At 44.7% G+C, this 19,496-nt stretch overlaps 1 protein-coding gene across 1 annotated transcript in view; it reads left to right on the top strand.

The window, feature by feature from the left end:
• The first annotated feature begins 1,664 nt into the window (after positions 1 to 1,664).
• The window catches only part of LOC122555368 (interleukin-10 receptor subunit beta-like), a 65,776-nt gene continuing 47,944 nt past the window's right edge, over positions 1,665 to 19,496 (top strand). The window contains exon 1 of the mRNA XM_043701302.2: positions 1,665 to 1,819. Coding sequence (XP_043557237.1) covers positions 1,768 to 1,819 — 52 coding nt within the window. The 5' untranslated portion in view covers positions 1,665 to 1,767. The remainder of the gene's footprint in view (positions 1,820 to 19,496) is intronic.

Here is a 19,496-nt window from a genome sequence, read left to right as displayed (position 1 = left end):
CTCTATGACTGACTAAAGACTGAGTAAAGACATTAAAGTGAGTCCACCACAGTGAGTCTGTCAGAAGGTGAGGTGGGCACTTTTATAATACATCACACGTTGATGTTGTATAACTGACTTAAAGGTACAAGTCTGTATGGAATCTGTCATAATACAACAGGGCTCTTGTGCAGTTATAAAGTGCTCTCCTCAGAACAAGGAAGCCAGTTTTCAGCCCCATCGGCTCTAGAGGTATGTCATCTCTGAGCAGTGCTCAGAAAATATCAGCAGCCTTCCAGAGATGTAAGTCGAAACCCACCAAAGTCTCCAGTTCGAACTCAAAGTGGGAAACGTTAGAGATGCTGATAAATTCCGGGTTCCATGTTGTCAATACTTTTGGAATCAAATCTTTCAGAATGTGCATGGTCTCCAGAGATTGAAAATCCTGGGTCTCTCTCGCTGCCTATTCTATCAAAACCCTTTCAGAATTGTAAAGACTCTGATTAGGTCCCACCATTTTTTAGATTAGAGTGGTGCTGGAAAAGCACAGCAGTTCAGGCAGCATTCGAGGAGCAGGAAAATCGACGTTTCGGGCAAAAGTCCTTCATCGGGAATGGAGGCAGGGAGGCTCCAGGGTGGAGAGATAAATGGGGGGTGGGGCTGGGAAGAAGGTAGCAACAAGTACAATAGGTGAATGAGGGTGGGGATGGAGGTGATAGATCAGAGAGGAGAGTGGGTGTAGGTAGCAAAGAGTACAATAGGTGAATGGGGTTGGGGATGGAGGTGATAGGTCAGAGAGGAGGGTGGGGGAAGGTGGCAAAGAGTACAATAGATGAATGGCTCTGGTTTCCAGCATCTGCAGTCCTCACTTTTGCCGAGTGGATTTTAACCTTACTGTGAATCCTCTAGCAAGGATGCCTACCTTGAAGAAGTTCTCCTCCTCTCTCCACAAGTTTCTCAGTGAGTCTTTCTCTCACTGCAACCCCCAGGTCATCTCCTCTGCCCTGAAGCTTTTCCAATCTCCCTTCCCAACTATCCGCTCCACCCTCCCCTCTGACCCACCCCCATTCACCTCCCACTCCCATTCATCTATTGTACTCTTTGCCACCTTCTCTTCAGATCCCCCCCCCCCCCCCAACATCTCTCCACCCTGGAGGCTCCCTGCCTCTATTCCTGATGAAGGGCTTTTGCCCGAAACGTTGATTTTCCTGCTCCGCTTTTCCAGCACCACTCTAAGCTAAAGTCTGGTTTCCAGCATCTGCAGTCCTCACTTTTGCCTTAGATCCCACCATGGCCACCTCAAGATTAGTGGGCACCGTGATTTTCATTCTCCCCTGACAGCTAGAACCATTCTTGGTTTCACATAATTCCAGCGCTTTCTCCAGCGTCTCCCGCAAAGGTTTCCACAATATTCAGTAAATCTGAATGGATTTGCAGTTAAGAGGTTGACGAGTGGCGCATTGCCCTTTGGCTGACTTGCTGGGGGCGGGTGGGGGGGTTTAAGAAGCTGGTAACCTTTCTGGACTGGAAGTACAGGGGAATCTTTGATCAAGAAGCTGCCTTTGTTATTTTTGGGTTTGAGAGCGTTGTGTTTTTGGCTCGGCTCCCAGTTGCGCTTCGCGTCACTCACTCTCGGGACAAGCGGCGAGGGTGGAAGGAGGAAGGAGGACAGGGCTGGGTGGTGTGTCTGCGTGGGCAAGGGGAGGGGAGGGGGAGTGAATGAAGCACTCAGACGCCAGAAGAGGAAGCTGATGAACACAAGTCTATCTGAGGGAGAGCTGCTCAAACATGATCTCTCTGATATCCAGGACCTCCGTGTTTGGCTTGTTGTGGGCTCTGGGTAAGGAGTGTTTGTCTGATTGCAGCCTTCCCTGCTTTAATCTGGTTCAGTGTCTGGGTTCGGGGAGGGGGGCTCTGCCCGGTGGATGGGGGGCGGGGGGTGCAGTGAGAGAGAAGCTGGTGTGTTCCAACCCAGAGCCGGCCTGAGGGACATACGCTGGGGCTGGGGGAGCCGGCCTCCTGCCCTCAGTGTAACCTGGGGCCGGGGGTACAGGGACAGAGAGGAGGGCGGGCAGACTCTGGGGGGCTGTGGGTGCTTTTTCATTCACGCAGTTAAACCCCCCTCCCCCAGCCCCCTCCCCCGGGCGGTGCGGAAACCTCCTGTCGGTGGGGACACTGAGCGCTGGGCCCGGCCTCTCACTTCCTTCTCCAGATTTTGTTTCTCTTTCTCATCGGCAGCCAGAGGGATGCGAGTTCATAGACACAATAACCAACCCCCCTCATTCACACCCCCGCACCCGCATCCCCTCCCATCTCCCCCCCCCATCTCCCCCCCCCCCCCCCCCGTATCCTCACTCCTCCCCCCCCCCCCGTATCCTCACTCCTCCCCCCCCCGTATCCTCACTCCTCCCCCCCCCGTATCCTCACTCCTCCCCCCCCCCCGTATCCTCACTCCTCCCCCCCCCGTATCCTCACTCCTCCCCCCCCGTATCCTCACTCCTCCCCCCCCCCCCGTATCCTCACTCCTCCCCCCCAGTATCCTCGCTCCTCCCCCCCCGTATCCTCACTCCTCCCCCCCGTATCCTCACTATCCTCGTCCCCTCATCTACCTCTTCCCCTCACTCTATCCCCCCGTCCCCTCACTCTATTCACCCCCCGTCCCCTCACTCTATTCCCCCCCGTCCCCTCACTCTATTCACCCCCCGTCCCCTCACTCTATTCCCCCCCCGTCCCCTCACTCTATTCCCCCCCCGTCCCCTCACTCTATTCCCCCCCGTCCCCTCACTCTATTCCCCCCCCGTCCCCTCACTCTATTCCCCCCCCCGTCCCCTCACTCTATTCCCCCCCCCCGTCCCCTCACTCTATTCCCCCCCGTCCCCTCACTCTATTCCCCCCCCGTCCCCTCACTCTATTCCCCCCCGTCCCCTCACTCTATTCCCCCCCATCCCCTCACTCTATTCCCCCCCCGTCCCCTCACTCTATTCCCCCCCCGTCCCCTCACTCTATTCCCCCCCCGTCCCCTCACTCTATTCCCCCCCCGTCCCCTCACTCTATTCCCCCCCCCGTCCCCTCACTCTATTCCCCCCCCGTCCCCTCACTCTATTCCCCCCCCGTCCCCTCACTCTATTCCCCCCCGTCCCCTCACTCTATTCCCCCCCATCCCCTCACTCTATTCCCCCCCCGTCCCCTCACTCTATTCCCCCCCCCGTCCCCTCACTCTATTCCCCCCCCGTCCCCTCACTCTATTCCCCCCCCCGTCCCCTCACTCTATTCCCCCCCCGTCCCCTCACTCTATTCCCCCCCCCGTCCCCTCACTCTATTCCCCCCCGTCCCCTCACTCTAACCCCCCCCACCCCTCACTCTATCCCCCCCGTCCCCTCACTGTATTCCCCGTCCCCTCACTGTATTCCCCGTCCCCTCACTCTATCCTCCCGTCCCCTCACTCTATCCTCCCGTCCCCTCACTCTATTCCCCCTGTCCCCTCACTCAATCCCCCCTGTCCCCTCACTCAATCCCCCCTGTCCCCTCACTCAATCCCCCCTGTCCCCTCACTCAATCCCCCCCGTCCCCTCACTCAATCCCCCCCCGTCCCCTCACTCAATCCCCCCCCGTCCCCTCACTCAATCCCCCCGTCCCCTCACTCAATCCCCCCCGTCCCCTCACTCAATCCCCCCCGTCCCCTCACTCAATCCCCCCCGTCCCCTCACTCAATCCCCCCCGTCCCCTCACTCAATCCCCCCCGTTCCCTCACTCAATCCCCCCCGTCCCCTCACTCAATCCCCCCGTCCCCTCACTCAATCCCCCCGTCCCCTCACTCAATCCTCCCGTCCCCTCACTCAATCCTTCCGTCCCCTCGGTCTATTCCCCCATTTCCTCACTCTATCTTTCCGTCCCTTCACTCTATTCCCCCCTTTGTTCTATTCCCCCCGTCCCTTCGCTCTATACCCCCCGTCCCTTCGCTCTATACCCCCCGTCCCTTCGCTCTATACCCCCCGTCCCTTCGCTCTATTCCCCCCGTCCCTTCGCTCTATTCCCCCCGTCCCTTCGCTCTATTCCCCCCGTCCCTTCGCTCTATCCCCCCCGTCCCTTCGCTCTATCCCCCCCGTCCCTTCGCTCTATCCCCCCCGTCCCTTCGCTCTATCCCCCCGTCCCTTCGCTCTATCCCCCCCGTCCCCTCGCTCTATCCCCCTCCCCTCACTGTATCCCCCTCCCCTCACTCTATCCCCGTCCCCTCACTCTATCCCCATCCCCTCACTCTGTTCCCCCCGTGACCTCACTCTGTTCCCCCCGTGCCCTCACTCTGTTCCCCCCATGCCCTCACTCTGTTCCCCCCGTGCCCTCACTTTATCCTTCCTTCCCCTCACTCTTTTCCCCTGTCCCCTCACTCTATTCCTCCCACTCCCCTCACTCTATCCCCCCGTCCCCATACTCTATGCTCCCATCCCCTCACTCTATCCTTCCCGTCCCCTCTTTATATTCCCCCATCCCCTCTTTATATTCCCCCCATCCCCTCTCTATATTCCCCCCATCCCCTTTCTGTATTCCCCCGTCCCCTCTCTCTATTCCCTCGTTCCCTCACTCTATCTCCCCGTCCTAACACTCTGCCTCTCTCTCCCCTTACTACTCCCTCTCCCCTACTTGCTCATTCCCCTATCCCCCTCCCCTAGTATTCCCCCCTTTTCTCCCCCACTATCGTCCCCACAGCACCCTCACTGTGTCTCTCCCCCTATCCCCCTTCTCCCTACTATCTCCCCTTCCTCCTCCACTATCCCTCTCTCTTCCCCCATTATCTCCCTGTCTTCTTCACTACTCCCCTCACCATCATCATAATATGTCTCCCCCAGTATTCTCACGCACTATCCCTCTTTCCTCTGCTATTCCTTCTGCTTTCCTTCCACACCATTATCTCGTCGGCCCCTCCTATCAATAATGAATGGCCTTTAAATGATTGATTTGATTGATAAAAGAATTTTTACAAGAGATCGTGAATATACCATTTGTACACTTTGATTTGTGTAAATACAGTATCCGTGGTGCTGGATTATGTCTGAAACCATAGGATCATAGAATGTTATAGTACAACCACTGTTGCTTGCACTGTTTAAAGGTGTATCACATGTTCATAAACGCTTCTCCTTCTTGAATTATCTGTGCAAAAGCTGGTTTGTCCCACAGGTCCACATTTTTCACCACGGATAGGGAAAGGGGTCAGCTCCTAAATCCTACCCCAATTCGAAAAGTGAAATTGAAACCTAGTGTGATCAACACTGACTTTTAAGCCAATTGACCTCCTCACTTTAAAGTTCCATTTGATATAGCAACCCATAAGTTTGCATGCATGCTGTAGCCTGGAGCTGTGGACAGTGATGATAGAGGCTCAAATTTGTTTCAACCACTTGGCTAACCAGAATGATCTGCTCTTATCGCCCACCATTGACAAATGTTGGAAAGGTTTACAATTTGTTACTTGAATGCCTTCAAGTCCTGGAGTGGGACTTGAACCTGGAACTTCAGGCTCAGAAACATGGACACTACCCACTAACTAGATCTCCTTCAGTTCATAGGGCCATGAACACCAAATAGATAAGGAAAGCCATTTAGCCTATCTGAGAACTTACACCCGGAAATAACCTACAATTCCACCAACGGCACTTGATTGTTACTTCAATTTGTCCATTGTTTTTGTTCTCCCACTCGCCCACCACTGAATCTATCCTGAAACCTATTTCACATTAGTCTCTGTTTGTGTGAAAGCTTTCAACCACCAATTCTAAACAGATCTTACTTAGTAGTTCTTTATTGAACTCAGTCACCTCCCGTATTCTTTGGAATCCTCTCCATTTCCATTCCGTGGTTCTTAATTATAAAATAAATACGTTCCCTGAATATATGTGCAATAGTTTTGAGTACCACAATTACTTCTGTAAGACAAAAGCAAATGTTTAATATCCAAGTCTCAATCACAATGAAGTGACAATTCGATTTAATGGTAAAAAAAAATGAAATTAGTCAGACATCCCGCTTCCTAAATGTAGTTGAACAATTCTTCTGGAAGATGTATGTTGTGGAATTTGGGAGAGGGTGGGGTTGCATTTAGACATGATCCTCTTACATTTGATTATCTTGCCAATAATCATTGTACATGGTCAAGATATTGCTAAGCTTCTGGGACCTTGGAAGATTATTCCAACAAGAATCGGTCAGGTTGAAATTGATCTTGACTTTTAAATTTGAAATGGAATCGGATTAAAATTAATGGATTGTTTTGTACGTGTCTGAATTCTTCAAAATGGGTGTAAACTGGGTTCCTGATCTGCTGCTATCAATTTTACAACAGCACCCAAAACCAACTTCAATCACTGCATGCCTTCCCATTCCGCTGTACAAGAGGCGCAAGTATGTAAAGGAAAGAAAACCCTGGATGGATAGCTTTTTGGCTACCAACATATTTCTTTTGCCAGTCCTGTGTAATGTGTAGGAAGGAACAGTTCAGAATTTGGTTGATTGAAGATTTTATTTCAGATTTGTTCTGGAACTATGAGTGACGATTTTAAATCTTCATTTATTGTCTGTCCCTGATCAACTTGACAGGATGATGGTGGAATGTTTCCTTTTTCTGTGTAAATACTTTAGGTGACAGCTTAATTTGCTTTAAGGAATATTTGTTTGGCAGTAATACCACTATGCTCTTTCCAAGATGTGGCATTTGACATAAAAAGAACATGTATAATTTGTTGTGGGTCAGATATTACTTAATCTGTGAATACATGATGTTATTGATGTAGCTGGCATGCTGGAATACGTATTTGTTAAGGTTGTTTGAAGTGAGACAGTCATTGCCTGATACATTGATTAATAGAAAGGAAATTCTGTTGAAAAACCAAGCCTGTGGAACAAGATCTTGAGTTCCCAATTTTAGTTAAAGGCATTCAGTTAAAGAGAAGCTTGTTGGTTGCGTACATGGTTTGGGTCATTTATACTTGTGATTTCTTCCATTCCTCTTAATATTAATATTTTTGCGAAACATTTTATAGTGACATGTTGTTACTAATAAATTTGAAATGGAGGATTTACAAAGACTGACAAAGAGTGGGAGATACCTTACAAGCAGAAACACATTTAATCTTCAGTATTCTTGTCATGTAGCTGTGTGTCAGTTTACAAACCTCACAGAGAATCATGTCCTAATTTTGCATATAACTGAGACTTCCTCTTTAGTTGTAGGTACTATAGATATGGATAGTATTGTACATCTGTCAAAGATGTCAAGCGTGTTATGTCTCTAGGGATTGGGTGGTGCAATGTTTTAAAAGATTGATCTTTTACCACCTGGGACCTCTTGTTTAAATCTAACCCAACAGTAATAGCTTATTATATTTCCAATGACCGGGATCAGTCCTGGATGAAGTGAATTTAGCCAGCATTAATTCAGCTTCTGCTTGTTGTGGATCTGCAATTGGTTGGCTTCTTTCTGTCTTCAAGTGATGATGGGAAAGTGACTTCAGAATTTTGGTGAGGTTAGATGAGATCATCTGCTGCATTGCTTTGATGGCTGAACAAGATTAGTTCTAGAAAGGCAAAGTTTGCCACAAGTGCCAGACATAAAGTTATCCCTCACTATTGGTGTGGGATGATCTTTACTGATGTCTTGTTTTCATGGCTACTGTTTGATCCTTGGATTAAAGTGGATAGTTATGTGACATCTACCATGTGGCACACACCCTATAGGCAGATACCTTAGGTTTCACTTCAGTAAAATCTTTGTTTTGAAAATGCTGCTGTGCTGTACATTCGCAAGATAGTGTCAGAAATGGTGTGTGTCCAGAACTGATATAAAAAGCACAGTTGTAGAGCTTTGAGCTGCCAATGATGCAGAAAAAATCAATTAAGAACATGCACTTCTTAAGGGAAACTAGCGGCAATTTTTTTTCTATTAACACCTGCTCAATTGACTGGGGATCTGAAGCAAAATTTAGAATTCTTCCATGAACAATGGGAGAATTATGGTTGCAATAAAATTTGTCTAATTTATAATGGTTTCAGTTTCCCGACTGTAAAGTTTCCCTTTCTGAAACATTGGAATTTTAAACAGAAAAAAGAGAGAACACACAAACACACAAAACCAGGTTGTGAAACTGAACAGAAAAAAAGTGGTAATTTATGGGGCTGGTGCTGGGAAAATGTAAAGGGTCATCAGTCCAAGCTTCAGACTAGCTCCAGCTGAGATGAATGACATTTGCTTGCTGTGTTTGATCTGGAACTCTAGATCCTCGTTCATGTTATCGCAATAGGTCTTCAGAGTAATCTGTTCTGTTAGAACAAAATAGTTGTCATCATAAAGCATTAATCTTACTTTTGAGGACTTCATTTTTTGATCGCCATTCTCTTTGCACATGTCTGTGAAAGTTATGGTGTTGCGTGGTGTATTTTTTTACTGGTTCACTCACAAGATATTGGTATTGCTGACTGGACCAGCATTTATTGACCAATCCTTGTTGCTTTTGACTAGATGGTGGTGAGCTGACTGCTTGAATCATTGCAGCTCATGTTTTGTTGGTAGACCCCCCCCACAATACCGTTAGGGAGGGAATTCCAGAATTTGACCCAACGACACAGAAGGAATGATGATATGTTTTCACATCAAGTGGTGAGCAGCTTGATGGGGAACTTGCAGGTGGTAGTTTTTCCATGTATCTGCTGCCTTTGTCCTCCAAAATAAAGTGGACATTGGTTGGTGTCTATCTAACATTTTATATTGCTTTTCTTCCGCAGTCCTCATTCCAATGGTAAAACTTGAACTAGCCTATTATATGGTGTAAAGTGATTTATCAGAATCTTCAGTTGGTATCTCTCCAGTGGTTACCTGTATCTGTTTCCTTTTAGCCATGTACTTGCATACAAATTGATTCAGCTTCTTGCAGTGAGAGCACTATTTTCCAACCAGTGGGGATGCCTATTCACTTTGCATAATGTCTTCTACAGTATTTGCATCTTACCATTGACTCTGATTGTTCTACCCTGTATACCTGGACTATGTGTCAGCAGAAAGCAAGACCTGATCTGTTCTGCCATAAATACATTGAATCGCAACCTCAGTACTTCCACACAAGTAAATTGCTCTCCTGAGTGCACCTCTGTCTTCTCTCAATAGGTACTCTTTCACGTTTGGATCCTTTATTCCTAATACAATCCCATCTCTATTAGTTTAACCTTTTAATTCACAGGTTTCAGCAAGCTCAGTTAATGATGTTATGCACTGATCAAAGAACTCTTTTGTTTTGTTCCCTAGTATTGAATATGTATCATTGATATGTACTTCATACTTGGAGCTCAAAATCTGCCATCAAAACTTTTAAAGTTTCTGATGTTCAGAGAGATTTAAGATGGAATATATTTTGAACCAACCAATCTTTTCCCGTAAGCGATTAAATTAAGGATAGTGAATTGTACGTGTTTGGGTTTGCCCAACAAATCTTGACTTGCCAAAAGAGATTTGCAACATGTCACAGCACTGATTGTGGAACTATCCTAGATGAGTACAAAGATGTGTTGACGGGGTTGGGATGCCTCCTAGGAGAATATCATCTCAAAATAGATAAGAATTCAGTAGTTGTTGAGGAAAGTTCCAGCTGCCAACCCGAAAGAAAAGATAGAAGAGCTGAAAAAGAAGAGTTGTCAGTTTCTTGATTAACAGCATTAGATCAATCAAACAACCTGGAAAGCTGAGAACATACATTGACCAAAAAAAAAGTAAAGCCCTGAATAGATTTCACTATCCCATGCCTATCCATTGAAACAATTTTGCTGCAACTTGCAAAGCCAAAGTTTTTCACCATCCTAAATCAAAAGAGTACCAATGAAGACAGCATGAGATAATTAGTGACCTTCGTCAAGTGGAAGCTATAGTGGATGCTAGTTTGTGGAGACATAATGAAAGAAGTTATTACTGACTGTGACCAAATCTAATGCAATAGCTCCCCAGGTAAACCTGAAGTCAAACAAGAGAAACAAAGTTACAATTTAGGATGCTCAAATGTCGAGTGCATTGGCCAGGAACTGACAGAAAAGGTTCTTCACCCAGATCTGGAAAATGTGAGAGTTGCATGTAGCAGTAGCAATGCAGTGTCCAACAGCAATGCAGTCACCAATAGATGTAAATACAGTGCAACAATTTGTTGAATGTGTCAATTATTAAGCAGAATTCTTGCCCAATTTGTGGTTGGAGTGTGAACCATTACGCCAACTCAGTCAAGGATGTACTGTGGTACTGGGGCACAGAACAAGAAGCAGTATTCATTAAAATCAAGCGACCAGTGTTGAAATATTGTGATATAAGTGATGAAGCCACGTTGCAGTATGAAGCCAGTGAGACAGGACTTGGAACAACTCTAATGCAGAAAGGTCAACTGGTTACATTTGTATCCAGAGCACTAACACAACAGAAAGTTGCTGTGCTAAGACTGAGGAAGTGTGCCAAAGCATTTCTTCAGGATCTATTTGGAAGAAACAAGTGACAAGCTGTATCAAAATATTTCCCTCAAGCTGCTATCACGTGCTTCAGAGCAACCGCAAAGAATATTACTCTGGTTACAGAGATTCCATCTGGATGTGACATCCAAGCAAAAGAGGCAAAAACATGTTGCAATCTTGCTGTCAAGAGCAGCATTCCCATTGAAGAAAGTGAAAGATGCTGCAACAGAGTATGATATCATCCACATTCAACATGAAGCAGCAGCTCATCAGGTTCTAGAAGTCATCAATCCAGCAGAGACAGTGTGTTTAGAATATAACAGGCAAGCACACAGTGGCTCAGCAGTTAGCACTGTTGCCTCACAGTGTCAGGTACCCAATTCCCACCTTGGGTGATTGTGTGGCATTTGCATATTCTCACCATGTCTGCGTGGGTTTCCTCCCACAATGCAAAAATGTGCGGGTTAGGTGAATTGGTCATGCTAAAGTGCCCATAGTGTTCAGGGATCTGTAGATGGACTACTCTTGTGACTGCTGTGAATGGACCAGTTGACTTCAATGATCACAATAGAGATTGTCAAGTATCTAAAAGCACACTTTGGCTGTTTTGGCCTTCCAGATATTGTCATGAATGTAGGTGCATTAGTCTGGGGTAAAAATGTAGAGTAGTAGGGGAATGGGTTTGGGTGGGTTACTGTTCGGAGGGTCAGTGTGGACTTGTTGGGTCGAAGGGCAGTTTCCACACTGTAGAGGTTCTGAAAAACAAAAAGCTCCTTGCTCAAATTTTTAGGATATCTGGTCAGCATGGATGAGTTGGACAGAAGAGTCTGCTTCCATGCTGTATATCTCTATCAGTCTACGACTCTAAACCAAGCAAGTTCTCCAACATGATGCATATCTCTCAGAAGTGTTACAAGAACTAGTAATATTAAGATGGTTTGAGAATATCAAGGTCATATCTTTTGCTCTTAGAATATGTTGGATACATAGAAATAAATTGACAGTCCAAGGCCACCTATTGTGCAAGAGAAGTAGTGTTACTGTCCCAAACATATTGAGAGGAGAGGTGCCAATGTGTGTCTATGCACACCAGCAAGGATTTAAATCAAATCTGAGGATACACTCTACTGGCTGAATATTAGCAACAAAATCAAGGACCACATTAGCCAATGCAGATATTTTAAATCAACTGGTTAATACATTATGACATTCCTCTGGAGCAGATGGGGCTTGAACCCATGCCTTCTGGCTCGGAGTTAGGGACACCAGCAGAAGACCCCCAAGTTGGCCAGTGCAGTGCCAAACTAAGCAAGGTAGAGAGCCCCTGATGATATAAGAGATTTCAGACAGACCATGGATGAAACTGGGAGAAGACCTCTTCACATTCACAGGAACTGATTATCTTGTCACCATGGACTACTCTTGTGACCACTGGGAATGGACCAGTTGACTTCAGTGATCACAATAGAGATTGTCAAGTATCTAAAAGCACACTTTGGCCATTTTGACATTCCTGATATTGTCATGAATGACAATGGGCCTTAGTTCATGAATGAGAAATTCGGTCACTCTATGAAACGTTGGGAAATTCAACACTAGCCATCATCTCTTCACTATCCTCAGTCAAAACATCAAAGGAATTATAAAGAAATCTGGCAAATCCAGCACATACATATACACAAGGCAATTCTCAAGCAGAAAAATGCACATACTGAAGGCATGGAAAGTCGCTCAATACAACAACTAATGTTGCTTTTCACACAAACTACTCCTCCAATAGCAAAGAAAAATCTACAAAAGCCAGATGTAATAATCTGTGTGAGTGATAAATGTCAAAGTGAAATAACAGAAAGCTAAATTCCATTTCAGCTGCGAAATCATTGCCAGAGTTGAGTATTAGAGAGCCAGCCCAGGTACAAACATTCAATGATCCCAAGAAAAGCCAGTGACAAAGTGACAACTTGAGACCTACATGGGCCAGTCATCAACTCAATTGTACTTGGTGGAAGCAAATGACCAGAATTACGGTCATAATGACAAGCACATAGACTTAGCTGAAGCTGTTCCTCAACTGCAGGTGATAGATGAGGATGAATGCACAATTTATACAGAACACACATTAGAAATCAGAGGCAGAGGTCCACAATAGCCCAATAACAGAAAAAGAACAACAACAGCTACCATAGCAACAATGACTGACGCAGGAATGAAATTCAGTGGTGAAACAACATTACCCAGATTTACAACCAACAACAGCAACACCCATTAAAAGACCAGCACAACTTAAAGACAATGTGTGGAATGCATGTGCAGAGACTGATGATAATAATAAACTGCTAAGGCAAGAGACCAGTAATATATGTAGTTGATAACTTCTGTAGCTAAAAATGTACATGATAAGTCATGTCTTTTTCTTCATTTTTGTATCAAAATAGGATGTTTGAATATAAATGGAATCATGCACAAGTGTCTGTCCTAGTCTGCCATAGTCACGTGACCTCTGCCATGCAAACACCTTGAGGCAGACAACTTAAGCTTCACTTCAATAAAGTCCCCTTGTTGAAGACACAGCTGTGCTGTACCCTTGAAGCAATTGGTTTTGGAGCTTTGGTAGTACCATAGTGGTGGGAAATTTCTGCCCACAACTTAACGTCAGGTACCTCCCCAAATAATATATCCATGGGGAAGCAGCTAGCTTCCAAACTGAGCACATGCCAAAGAGAGCAGTCTTTGCTTGATTAGAACAGGAATGCTTGGCATGTTTCCTTCAAAGGCCCTAAAACACACAAAGGTTAACACTAATTGGCAGTATGTTGACAAAATTAATCAACGGGTCGCATACAAATTCACATTTGTTCCCTAAGAGGTTCTATTTTGAGTTGATCCTACATTGCATTGCTAATAGTAACTTGCATGGTACATTGTTGTATTAAATTAGGAGCTTTATCCAATGTACTATTTTGTTGCCGTGGTAAAACAGTGAATATCCTCTTTATTTCTTTCAATTGGGCCTAGCCTATGATCAAATAATGATTACTTTTTGGGAAAGTTTTCCTGTAAATTGTCAGAAATTTTCAAATGTGTCTCCTCGAACAAAAATGGGAGCAAGTGGCTGTTTTCAATATATTGGAATGCGATATCTTAAAGTGTGCTAAAGCCAACCAATAATTAGCAAATGGCTTGGAGCTTTACTTGTAGTGAATTAGAGTGTAGATTTCCATAAGAACAAATGCTGGAGGTGTGGAGGTAGAAGTGGGGATGCATCACCAGTGAAAATATTGTCTAGTCAGATGATGCAGTATAGGATCTTTAATTTATTTCTTGAATATAAATAGTGTTTCGTTACACAAAACAAAATCGACTTGTAGTATGGGGAAAGTAGGTTTGTACTTTTAATTTGTGGATATTATATGAAAATAGATGTAGGATTTGGAAAAAAGTTACTGTTAAACGTTGGTTTTTGAAAAGTGTATTCATTCAGAAAAGTACACGAGACACTAGGTAATTCTAATTCCAATTTGAAACTCTTTCTCTAAGTCTTTAAACTATAATTCACTGATCCAGCTGCCTTCCTAATTTGTAGCATATCTGTTGGGGCAGGTACGTGTTAGCTTGAGGTACTTGGCAAAACTGAGTTAACAAGTCATCCAAAGGATGATGAAAACAGACACCAAGGCCAACACCAAAATAGACACTTTTATGTATGCAGCAGATGTAATATATTTGGACTCCTGAAAAAACCTTCAATAAGTTACCACACAGTAGATACATCTACGCTGAAATCGTTTGGAGTTGGACGACAAGTAGTAAAATGGTTGGAAGCCAGCTATAAAACAGAAATGATAGACTAAAGGTAATTGCACAGATTACAAATAGTGGGAAGTGATGTTCCACAAGGGTCGAACATCACCCTTGTGACACCCTTGTACAGGTTTGGCAGCTCTATGGAGGCAAGCAGTGCTCAGTAAAGAGTGTCATTCAGATACAAGGCTGGGACCACTATTGAGCACTTGCACAAACAATTTAAGCATCAGAAAAGCAAATTCAGAATTTGCTGATGTCTCCAAACTTGTCCAAAATCTTGTTTTCTGCCCAAAGGGAGGTAAACCTTGTGGAAAACAGACAGAAAGGTTATTGGCTCCTAGGAGTTCCCACTCACCAAAATATATGAAAACATACAGTCCTTGCCTGTACACCATTAAGAGCAAAATAGTAGGCAAGCAATATCACCTGTCTATCATACTTGGCACGCAGAGGAATATTTGGCCGACAGTCAATGAGTTCCCGTAACAGATTACTTCAGATTAATGAGTCAACAAGTAAAAATAGTATGAATTTAAACCCACTTTGTACTCTCCCACAATTTCATAAAGAAAACTATTTCATCATTTTGTAAATTACCTCAATACTCAGTTGATATTCAGTTCATTTTGCATCACCACTTTTTGTTTGTTAAAAGCATTAGTTTGCTTTTGGTTCTAACAGCATTCTAAACTATACAGAGTAAGTAATGGGATTCCATTTAATTTCACTGCATCCATGGGCTTGCGGTGGATCTTAGCCAAAAAGACGAGAATGAAACATCTCAAACGTCTCTCCTTGTCTGTAACTTTCCTTGATAGAAGAAGCACTATCGACAAGAATGACAAGTAAACTCTTCACTCTTCAGTCAGTATGCTATTAATCCTCATTCCATTGAATCTAAAGTAGGATGACTTGCCTAGGGCTGGTGTCAAAGAAGAAATTGCAGGGCTGTAATGCATGCCTGATCAAGTGGAAGTGTGGGTACTGTAGATGCTGGAGATTAAAGTCAAGATTAGAGTGGCTTTGCCTGAAACGTCGATGTTCCTGCTCCTCAGATGCTGCCTGATCTGCTGCGCATACCCTGATCAGCCTGTCTCTAAATAAGAACTCAATGTTCTTGTGCTGGATTTCCAGGAACAGTTTTTTCAAACACAGGCAGTAACTCAGGTTCACAGCTATTATAAAGTAACATACACAGAAATTAAGGTGAGAATATTGAGGGAGGAATTTAGTCATGCAGCACTGTTGTACAGATTTTGCAGCTCTATGGAGGCAAGCAGTGCTCAGTAAAGAGTGTCATTCAGATAATGCCCTATGGAAATGGCTGTAAGACTGATTAATGGTACCATATGAATGAATTCCTCTCCTGTTAAGCTCTTGTATAGAAAGAGTGCTCATTATAAAATATCCCATCTATACAGATACAGGAGAACTTCGAGCACAAAATGAGCAAGGGTGGGAGACAGGTATCACTTGTATTACTGAATCCTGAATAAGTACAAAATTATGGGGGTGGCATGGTGGCTCAGTGGTTGGCACTGCTGCCTCACAACAGCAGGATCCCAGGTTCGATTACAGCCTCAGGCGACTGTCTGTGTGGAGTTTGCACATTCTACCTGTGTCTGCGTGGGTTTCCTTCAGGCGCTTCGGTTTCCTCCCACAGTCCAAGATGTGCAGGTTCGGTGAATTGGCCATGCTAAATTGCCCATAGTGTTAGGTGCATTAGTCAGAGGGAAATAGGTCTGGGTGGATTACTCTTCGGAGGGTCGGTGTGGACTGGTTGGGCCGAAGGGCCTGTTTCCACACTGTAGGGAATCTAATCTATTCTATGAGGAAATTGGCAGTCATTTCTTCTGAAGTAGACAATTGCTGTTTCTCAGTTGTAGCTACTTAAACTTCATGATGAATTGTAATGTACTTCAAAATGCTCAATTTTTTTTTCAATTCTTATTGAAACCAAGGCGGGGAGTTCCTGCTGCTGGGGTAGAAATACAATGTTTGTTCTGCAAATTTGACTTTTTCTGGAAACCTTTAGTATTGGGTATTTTTCTGTGAGTTTCTGTGATAAGAAATTTGGGAACTACAGTTATGCATATTTTGTTTAGAATTCACCACACAGGGATTCCCTTTAGTTTAGATTTCATCTGTGTGAATGTTTGGTGTAGACAAGGGGGGATGTTTCGATGAGGGTGCTAGTTGGTTGCCGTGGCTGGAATCAGAGACTGAGGTGAGAAATGGGAATGAAGAATGAATAAAATGGGCAAGTCCCAGGCAGAAACTTGGAGGGAAATCTTTCGCAGCTAAAGGCAGGTGTTTTATGGTGTATGCATCCCCTAAAAGTGACGTTCAGCCAGGACCCCATTAACCCTCCGCCCAAAATCTGGATTTCACAAGAGTGGCTTTGAAGGCAAGTGAGGAATTCCTCAGTAGCTGTCTGTAAAACTTCTCTATAATAGTTACTTATTGAACCTTTAGTTCAGCTCATGCACCTTTTCCCTGACTGTCAGCAACTCAACAGGGTCACAAGGGCTTGTACACAGATAGAAAAGCTTCCCCAGTGAAACTGAAAGATGAGGAGGCTTTGACCAGTTATACTGAAGAGCTCCAGTCATGATCAGACAGAAGATTCAAATCACTTCTCAGCGACTATACTATCACTGTTTGACATCTGTCCAGCACATCATTCACCTACAGGAGTATTATCTTCTTAGCAGCTGGTATCAGGCTTTAGTGGCAGATTATGTAGCTTCACGGATCAGAGGGCAGGAGGAACAGCAAAATGAGCAGGACCAGAAGTAGCATTTCCACTTGTGCCTCGAGAGAGGAGAGGGGATGGACAATAGTCCTACTCGACTGGAAGCAAGACCCCAATTCAGGCTTTACAGGCGGACGACCAGTCCACTCGACATGTCTGATGATGGCTCAAGATCTCTTGGCAGATCACTGCTGACACCTGCAGCCTCTGGAAACAGACTTCCTTTCCAGTAGAGCTTGCGTATCTGCATCATTCGTTGTCGTTAAGGTGTCTGTCACTGAAAGGCAGCCCCCAACTCAGGCCTCTGCCACCCCCAACATGGGATGACCTGCTCTTCTGAAAGCATGAAAGCAGGGCATTGTGAATATTCTTGACTGCTTGTGTGATTTGACAAGGGTGGCTATGAGACATCGAGGTGCGAAGGAAGTAGGATGAGAGGCCACGTGAATGCTGAGTGAGGTATAAAGATGTGAGGTTCTGACGAAGAGTGGAGCTGCATGGAGTATTGTTCTGAGGAGCGTTGTTGAGTAGAACATCGGGGAAAGTCTGAGTGTGCGGCTTGAAACCAGAAATTGCACACCACTCACAAACCATGTGGCTGTGTCACCCTGGATCCTTTTCATTACACAGTCTCCATGTCGAAGGGACCGTACATCTGCAACTCACTTCCTTTGAACTCAATTCCATCCCTTCTGCTCGGTTAGAGAAGCTGTCCTCTCCCTCCCAACTCTTGCAGAGACCACCTCGCTGCAGCCCATTAGGTTCCACATCATGACCTCAAGGCACAAATGAGGATGCTGGGAGTTGGCGGGGGGGAGTAGCTTTCCCAAGTCTCCCTGCCTGTGGGTGCTGAAGCCTCAAAAAGTCAAATTCGGGTGAGCCATTGTGACCTCCAGTATGATCCCTTTAATTAAAAATGCTACTGTCAACAGATGCAGCATATCATCCTACCCATTCCCAGAAATGTCCAGATGCTAATATTGTGATTAATTGACATAGCCACTTGGCAAGTGATAAATTTGGGAAAACGCTTTCCATGAACTGTAATGGGGGGAATTTTGCTGTCAGCAGCACAAAGCAATGGTCCTTACTGCTGACCTTAAAAAAAAAGCTGTCTGCAAAAATGTTGCAGTCTCTGTGAAATGGAGTTCCCCCTTCTACATGGTAATTGAAATCTGCTGAGCCAAAGGGATCTTCAGGCATCCAGCAGCAGTGAAGTCAGTACTCAGGGTATGCAGCCAATCACATTGTGTATTCTTTCAGAAAATAAATGAGGAAGTTCAAGGCACTGAGTATGCCTTACTTTTACTGACTTACTGTTAGTATAGAATTTAAAAGTACTGCTGATAAAAATACACAGTCTGTTGAAACTTTCTGTCTTGTACTCATCAGGACATTTTGCAAGAACGCCAATTTGCAGAGGTAAGTGGCTGTTCGGCACATTCCTAGTGTTACTACCCTTAGGCTAGAAGGCTCAAGTTGAAGTCTGAACTGTACCAAAGATGTCTCATAACATATCTGAACGGGTTGATTCAAAAATCTACAAATTCAGGAATGGGTGATCCAACATTTATACTGCATGAGCAGAGAGTGCTGATTGATAGTAAGCAGAGTCTGATGGTTTGCGATGGGGAAGGCACCATTAATGCTGATTGATGGTAAATAGCCAAACTTTGTTTAAATTGTAAACTAGGCAGTTTGACTGAGTTGTCAATCCTACACCCTGAGGAATAAATAGCAAATGGCTGTCACTTATTTTGTTGAGTTGAAACAGGCACGGTGCATGTACATATTCTTTCAGTCTGCAAAAATCAGGAATCGCTGATATAGTTTGTAGCTTCCACAGCATGCAAGTGCAGCACACTCAAACTGCACTGACAATCCTAATTGGTTCTCAGTATCATTCCTTATGCATTCAGGATTATTCAACAAATGTTGCCCAATTACAGAAGCACATCTACTTTTTAACACTGTGTTCTGAGATTTGGAAGTAAAAACACGACAGCAAGTTCTGGATTTTTGCATTACTTTGTACATGTGTGAACTCTCAAATTTGTTATTAGTTTCAGTGGAGAAAAGTGACACGTTCACTGTCAAAACCACTACCGACACCAGGCCAAGCAGCACTTTGTTAACATTTCCTCAGCAGTACCTTGCAAAGTTGTGACCTCTACTCTCCAGAAAGATCACATTACTACTGACTCATGGTAACACCAACGCTTGCAATTTTCCCTCCAGCCCAGACACCAAACTGACGTGGAACAATATCGCCACTCCTTCCTTATCACTGGATCAAAGTCCTGGAAGCTTTTTCATAACAGTCATGTGGATTGATAGAAATGGATAGCAATGATTCATAAAGGTGGCTCACCTCACTACCATCTGCTTGAGGGAAGTTAGGGATGGGAAATAAATGTGGCACAGCCAGCAAAACCCTGCTTTCCCTGAATCAATGGAATAAAAGTTATGATGAAATTCTGGTTTGTAG

Source organism: Chiloscyllium plagiosum, unplaced genomic scaffold (genome assembly GCF_037043375.1).
Source record: "Chiloscyllium plagiosum isolate Xiang-an unplaced genomic scaffold, Cpla_swu_hap1 HiC_scaffold_12, whole genome shotgun sequence".
NCBI classification, from domain to species: Eukaryota; Metazoa; Chordata; class Chondrichthyes; order Orectolobiformes; family Hemiscylliidae; genus Chiloscyllium; species Chiloscyllium plagiosum.
This window is presented reverse-complemented; position numbering and strand designations above follow the sequence as displayed.